Genomic DNA, 7810 nt, shown 5'->3' on the forward strand with positions numbered 1-7810 from the left:
CCCACGGACACAACGACCAGGACAGAGAGCCCGAAAATTGAACCTGCGACCTTCCGGTTACAGATGCGCTTCCCAACCCCTGAGCCACGGTCGCCCCAAATTAAACCCAGGTCTTAAAAAATGATGTGGTTGATCACATGACTCATGATTTATCAAATTGGGGCTTAGGGCTGTTCGATATAACGATATATATCGGATGACGATATAAAAATGTCTATCGTTTCATTTTACGCTATAGTTTGTTTCGTGGTGTCGCAAAATAAACTGTTTACGGCGATATTTGTTCATGGTTCTGATGTCACTGTAGTTATTATTAGTTTCTTAAAGTTCTCTCTTTCTCTTATATTTAATATAACCACACTACGATGGACAAGCGCCTGTTTTTATGCGTTGTCGTTAGCAACAACGACAGTAACACCATCGCCTGTCCGCTTGTTTTCCACATAAACCTTTCACAATAAAGCTCAAGATCCTGTTGAGACTTTTCAAAATAAACTGAATCACGTGAAAGAATATGCAGAGAGTTTACGGATGAGAAGCAAAAAAGTGCCGCCAGGTGCTAAAAAATAAACCTTAGACTCAAACGTTAGAACAGGCTTTTCCCCGCAGCACGCCGTGTAATAAATACTCACGCGGCCGTTACAACTTATGTCTAAAATGTGTCGTTTCATGCATCGGTATGATAGATACACGAGATCCAGATACACGACGCCCAGCTGGAAACACTTCAGCTGCCCGAGATTCACAGAATTTACAGAAAATGTTACATTTTTGTGATTTATATCGTTATCGGACGATAGATGTTTTGCATCGGGATATGAGATTTTGGTCATATCGCACAGCCCTATTGGGGCAATTACTTTTTTTAATACACAGGACCAGGTGGGGTTTTTAAATCATCATTTAAAAACTGCATTTTCAATTTGTCTAATATTAAATTTGTTTGATGATCTGAAACATGGAAGTTTGAGAAATGTGCAAAAAAGTGAAAATGCTTTTCATTGTATTGTCTAGTATCATTTCTGAAGCGCTGCCTTTTGTTATGTGAATAGTGTAGTAAGAGAACAGGACAGAACAGTGAATAAGAGGAAACATCTCTCACAGCTTCAGGTTGCTTATTGTGTCTGATAAAACATTTAGTTGATTCAGTGAGCTGTCAGTTAATCCCTGTGCATGAGCAGATCGTGCTGCTTTTGGTAATAATGCCATTTATTGCGTGTACTGAGAGGCTGCTGTGGAGGAGGAGATTAAAAGAGCCACAACACCGACCGAGTTCAGACTGCTGAAGCTGAAATGGGCTGAAACGTGAAACTTGGATAGTTGTTAATGTACAGACTGTGAATACTAGTGTGACAGTGCAGGTATATACTTGTACTTACATTTGCTGGCAGTGGCTAATTTAGCCCATTACGATTGTTGCATTCACTGAAATCTGCTGTAGAGGAGGACTATGAGTGCATGTACAAACTGATATGTCAGATAAATGCAGGCTTGTGAAGGGCACGTCAGTGTAGGGCTCATTGGTTTCATCAACTGAAACTCGCTGGCTTTCATACAGAACACAAACCATATATAGTCTACACCGAGCTATGAATGATGGTTAGCTGTCAGCCAAATCCAGTGACGATGAGCTAAAGTCAAGACTTATTTCAGCTGTCATTAAGCACACTGTAGACACCGTCTAATTAAAGAGTAAGGAAAGCTGCTTTACCTTCCATGTCACTGATGCTTCGCAGCAGCTCGTCAGTGTCCAGGGGTTTGTCATCAGTTAACACATAGCTTTCAATGTTATAGTTACTCATCAGATGGTATACTCCTTCTAACGTGAAGTAGCAGTTCCGCTGCTCCCGGTCGTCCTCGAAGACCAGCAGAGCGCTCCTCCAGGAGAAGTGTTCAAACATCGCCGTGAAAGTCTCTGCCATTTTCACGTATGGCGGGGCGATGCGAGTCAGGTGGGAATATTCTTTGTTCTTGTTCGCGAAACCTGTGGCCAGGGCACCTGCCGAGATCACCGGGATGTTCCAGTGGGACGCCAGCCTTACCACTGCCGCAGCCTCGTACTCGCACACAGGACCCAGGATCAGGTCGGGCTTCTGTCCGCAAGACCTGTCCGCCAATGTGAAGAAAGCATCATAGAGGCAGTCGGAGTTTTCAAACTGGATGTTGAAGTTGAACCCGGAGTACTGACCCCCGTCTGCCTTCAGCCTCTTTTGTGCGTAACGGATCGCCGGTGCGACTCGTTCATATGAAAAAAGATAAGAATTATTTTGTGGCAAAAATACCAAAACATCTAAGTCCTCGGTCATGGTGTTTGTCATAACTAGGCTCAGGGCTACCAAGAAATAGACACATAGTGTTCTCAAATGTGGCATGGTAGCACTTCCTCTTCAAGACAGACAGCCAAAGACTTTTAGAGAAATATTCTTCCAATGTTCCTTCCCTCAAGTTGGCTCTCGGCAGCGCACATAGAGCTGCAAACAGAAAGCCCTCTGTCGTTAGTAAATGCCTTAATAGTAAATAACTGTATTTGTCTTTTGGAGAAGCCAATCTACCAGAATGGGTGTGTTTTATTCTGCATTTAGAGTCGCTTCCCAAGCTCCTGAACCTGTTCAAACTATTTTCTCAACAGTTGATCGTGCCAGGCTCGGAAATTCTTCCAGCTCAGTCAACAGCCATCATACACGCTGGCTCCGGCCTGGAGTTTAGAAGCGTCTTTTCAGGATTATTCATGCGTCATCGGAGCGCTGCCCACCTCCTTCTTAAAGCTACACCGCTCCCGAGCGCACAATGAGCCACTTCAACGTAGCGTGACTTAATGCGCTCCAGTTAATGCAGATGACGCTCTTTACTTTTTGTTGATCGAGCTCTAACCATCTGTAATACAGCTATAGATCATTTATTTAGACAGGGTTTAATTAACAACAACACAAGCCATCAAACTGCAGGTGTGCATGGACTCTGCAGTAACCAAGATCTCTGTATAGACATTTTCAGCATTAGTAGCAAATAAGTCGAAAGACTGGTGGAAAAATGTGACCAAAAATTAAAATTGTGATGTTGATGGTATATAAACGATTTAAATGAAGCCCTAAGTTCTTTATTTTTTTAAACCTTGGGAGTGAACTGGCAAAGAAATCATTTTAATCTCAGCAGTGCATGCTGACACTGCCGACAAGCCTCTGGCAAAAACACCGTAAACAACAGTATAAACGACATATTACAAGTCATGTCTGTGAGAAACAGGAAGAAACCCAGCAAAGATCTGAGAGATGCATCCGACCCTCCAGTGGATCCATCTAACGTCACCGAGGCCTCATCAGAAATGGTCCCAGTCAAAGTGTGGTTGTCAAGAAGCCATTCTTAATGATACAGGGAGGAAAGGCTGAGGTGTGCCAAATTACTCCAGAGCAAGAAAAAGCAAGATAAGGACAAACATAAAGCAGAGATGTGTTTCTGTCAGAGGGGTTAATGTGTGGAAGAGTTATGACAGTGATTTCAAAAGATCTAGTTCATTTTCCTTGTTTAAAAACATGTTTAAAAATAGAGCCATAATAATACTGAAACTCTTGGTTGTTTTGCTTTGATTGTTGTTATGAAATGTGATTTATTATCTAAGGTGGAAGGTTTTTGTTTTGATTTTTGTTTGTTTTACTCTTTTGCTTCGAGCCCTGTGTATATGAGCTGCACGCTAAATGAGCTTTTGTTAAAAGGCTTGGCGTAATAAGCATCTTTTGATTAGCCTTGCCTCGTGCTTTCTTGCTTTGTGGTAGATCTTAATTCTGTATTCATTGATCTATTTGAATGCTAATCAAATAAAAATACATTTTAAAAAATCACTGGAAGGCCGCATGGAGTGGTGAATCCAGATTAGCCTTTTTGGATCCAAATCGCCATCAGTATGTTCGGAGGAGCTCAGGATGGAGCTACCACAGTGAGGGTCTACAGTCATCTGTGGAAAACAGTGGAGGCTCAGTCGTGGTTTGGGGCTGGGTTTCAAAGCCTCTGATTGGACAGTGATCCCAAAGATGCTATCAATGCAGTAACAGCATATCAAGGTAGAAAACACACAACAGAACATTATCAGTAATAGACTGGCCTGGTCCAGATCTCAAAATCATTGAATCAGTGTGCGATCATCTTGACAGAAAAGCTTTGAACGTCCTTCAAGAAGCCTCGAAAACTATTCCTGGAGACGACGTGGAGAAATTACAAGAAAGCTGCCAGACAGAGTTCAGTCTGTGTTGAAGAATGACTGCAGCCATCCCCACAATGATTTGCCATTTTCCATTGTAGTGGTGAAGCCGTATGAAACAGATAAATTGTAAATAAAATAGTAGACAGGTAGAACAAGTGTGTGCACAGTGATGGAGTTCATGGCCTATAGTAACAGCAGAGAGATCCAAGCGAACAGAGTGAGCGACTCCTGTGAATGAATAAACAAAGCAAACCAAAAAGCTTCAGCTTATAACCTCTGCACTTATCATGGCTCATTAACGTGTCACTAATGACCCGCCCGCTGATGCTGTCTAAAGACACCTTTTGTTTGCTGGCATTCAGACTGCAGTCTGCTGACGTTAGTGCTGATGCTTTCCACAGATTTTGCAACATTTAAAATCATTACATGGAAAATGATGTGAAAAGCATTATACAGAATGTAAAGAATAATTCTGCACATCTTTATTTATTGTACAAATTATACCAATTAGACCACTGCCTAGAAAAATTATGAAATTATGGTCATTAGGCTCAGCTCAGCACACATGCAATCTCATCTTTTACGTCTGGATTCATGTTTATTTTGAGAAGGCAGTCTGAGCAGACATCCTGCTGAACCTGCAGGCTCAGCTGTGCCTCTGCTCTTTTTGTTGTTGATCATTTCTGACATCAGAAATATACAGATGCAGTACTGAGTGCTGTGTGCACTGTGCAAGAAAACGGCCAATTAGATTTCCCCGGCTGTGCGTTGATAAGCATGACTGCACTGACTCAGAGCACTGATTCAAGAATATCCAACACCTTCAGGATGAACATGAAAATCAGTTGTGGCCAAGTCCTAATTGCTCACGTAATGTTCCTGAAATGATTTCATGTGATACACATTCTAATTGTTTTATATGTTTTATGTTATATTTACTATTAGTTAAAGGCATCAAAATACAGTATATAGATGACATTTTGCCAGTGATCCATTGCACAGTTACACAGCCTGACCTCAGCGGTCTGCTTCATTAGTCTGGCCATAAATGTCTTTAAGATAAATAGATTAAAACAACTAAAGCTTGCTTTCCCGTGTTTTTCACATGCTGTCATAGCACTGATGTACTGAAGCAACAGTATCTCACACACAGAAGTGTGTGATTTTACTCCCCTCTGCTGGTCTTACACCTGGACACTGAAAATGCAGCCAGTTTAAAAAGAAGTGATTTACTGTAACATTTAAATTCAGTGTTCAGAGATGCACTGCTTCACACTGTTGCCTCACAGAAGGCCTTTAGTTCAAGCCAGTTGGTTTTTCTGTGTGGAGTTTCATATGTACTCGATGTGCCTGCATTGGTGGTGGGTGTACTGTGGCAGAGAGAGAACTCCAAGGATCAGACAATCCCACTTCACAATGACGGGTTGGAGGAATTCCTTTTTAACTGGGAGAGAGTAGACAAAAGTAGACACGATGTGCAGCACTGGCATATAAAGGCAATGGTACTGAAATGAGGTTAGTGGGAGGAAAATGCTCAGTGCATCATGGGAAGTCTCCCACAGCCTGAGCCTCAGCCTGTGCTCTGAGACCAAACTGCTGGGATATACACCTACAGGGGGATATAGTACCATCACAGTGGCTACGTCCACACTGGCCCGGATACAGTACATACGAAAACGGCATTTTCGTCTGAAAGCGCTCCGCGTCCACACTAGTGTTTTCAGTTGTTTTCACAGAGTTGTGCATCCACATTGAAACGGCCATAAACGCTTACGTTCCAGTCCTGTGCATGCGTGAAACACAAGAAGATTCGACCGGCCTCATTTCTGTCTGCCGCTTATTTACTTTCCTGAGTTTTTTAAATGGACTCACAATGAGGTGGAGTTGTTGCTGCGAGTAACACAAAAGTACAAAGTTGCAAAACCAGTGAGAGTTAAAGAATTTGAAGAAAAGCTCTCTGGAGCACGTACAGACTGATATCAATCTTTAATAGGGCTGTCAGACAAAACAACTGCTGTATAATGCCCTCCGCTGTCTTTGTTTAATTGGTCACATGACTGCATCACATGACTAACATGCGTCTCCGTAAGTCTCCGTTTTCACCGTCCACACTGCAACGCGAAAGCACCGTCTTCAAATGTATTTGTTTTCGAGAGCGTTTTCCAAACGCTGCGTTTTCGGGGAAAACACCGTCTCAGTGTGGACGGGAGGCCAAAACGGAGAGAAAACGATGCGTTTTCAAACAAAAATGTATTAGTGTGGACGCATCTGTATCTGTATCTGAATCAGCATGCTTTATTAATCCCTGGGAAAGTACGTGGTTACAGTTGCTCCAGACAGTAACTGTAACAGACTGAACATTAAATAATACAATATATTACATAGTTACAAAATATAAGAAATAGCTCTAATACATACAAATAGTTCAATTATAAATATCAAGAATATTACAGAGATATATAAGAATGGCATTTCGATGAAATAACTTCCTGTGTCTCCAAAAGTTGATTCGGTTCACCTGGACGTAGCGTTTTGTGGGAGAAACGTTTCGTCATCATCAGGTGACGTCTTCAGTCTCAGCTGACTGCAGGTTTCAATCTTATAAACAGGACATTTGCATTTCACTGAAACCAGCCCTGAAGGAACAATGGGCTGGGAGGGCTGGTTTCAGTGAAATTACGCAAATTCTCATGACCATTGATCAACAACCACTGATCAATGGCCATGAGTCCCATTCACAGAGAGTTGGGGAATGGCTGCAATCACAGCATTGTAAGATGGTGACAGATGGACCCTTAGGCCCCTCCTCCATTCAGAGATGGTCTTTCCCTTTTCACGTAAATGGCCTCCTTGACTCCGCGCTCAAACCAGCGTTCCTCCCTGTCCAGGATGTGTACATGTGGTCTTCCTGTCAGGTAATTAACAATCCAGGACACGGGAGAAGCATCCACCTGCATCGCTGTTAACTCATCACCCAGGAGGATCGGCCTGATGGTGTTAAAAGCACTGGAAAAGTCAAAAAACACGACCCTCACAGTGCTCGCCGGCTGGTCCAGGTGGGTGTAGGCACGATTGAGCAATAGATGATGGCGTCCTCAGCTCTGAGGTGGGGCGGGTAAGCGAATTGAAGGGGATCCTGATGTGGTCTGCCAATGGGTCAGAGCTGGTCCAGGATGAGTCTTTCCAGGGTCTTCATGATGTGGGAGGTCAGGGGCACAGGTCTGTAATCCTGGGAGCCACCGGGACGTGGCGTCTTCGGTACAGGGACGAGGCATGATGTCATTGGGACCCCCTGCAGACTCAGCATAAACAGTTTATCCACTGGATCAGCTGCTGGAAGAAAAAAGAAGAAACACACAAAAAGAGAACAACACAGCAGGGAGACCACAGCAACAACCGAGATAAGTATAAGTATCAGTAACTAATAAAGTGTGATAAGTAAGGTGTGAAGACCTCTCAGCCCACTCATATGTGTTGTTGCTGTGTGCTGTTTTAAAGTGTGTTTAAAACACAGCAGGGCATGGTGCCTCCCCTGCACCCCAAGGCCCTGCTGTAACCATATCATTGTTCTGTAGTATGTCAGGGTTGTTCCAGATAGGCGAACGTTTGCATGAA

The 7810-nt window shown here is 43.0% G+C and overlaps 2 protein-coding genes across 2 annotated transcripts in view; both read right to left on the bottom strand.

Annotated features, from left to right (window-relative positions):
* Nucleotides 1–1711: 1711 nt before the first annotated feature.
* On the bottom strand, nt 1712–2806 carry LOC102194911 (atrial natriuretic peptide receptor 3-like; the record flags this gene model as incomplete). Its single annotated transcript, XM_013907791.1, has 1 exon — nt 1712–2806. A coding segment is annotated over exon 1 (661 nt), but the record flags the coding sequence as incomplete, so codon positions are not given.
* A 4546-nt stretch (nt 2807–7352) lies between these two features.
* Nucleotides 7353–7810, bottom strand: part of LOC102195202 (PDZ domain-containing protein 2-like) — a 17905-nt gene continuing 17447 nt past the window's right edge. The window contains exon 7 of the mRNA XM_005754225.1: nt 7353–7528. Within this exon, the coding sequence (XP_005754282.1) occupies nt 7353–7528 (176 nt within the window). The remainder of the gene's footprint in view (nt 7529–7810) is intronic.

The sequence above is a fragment of the Pundamilia nyererei genome, unplaced genomic scaffold (genome assembly GCF_000239375.1).
Source record: "Pundamilia nyererei isolate P.nyererei 1_Seehausen unplaced genomic scaffold, PunNye1.0 scaffold00526, whole genome shotgun sequence".
NCBI classification, from domain to species: Eukaryota; Metazoa; Chordata; class Actinopteri; order Cichliformes; family Cichlidae; genus Pundamilia; species Pundamilia nyererei.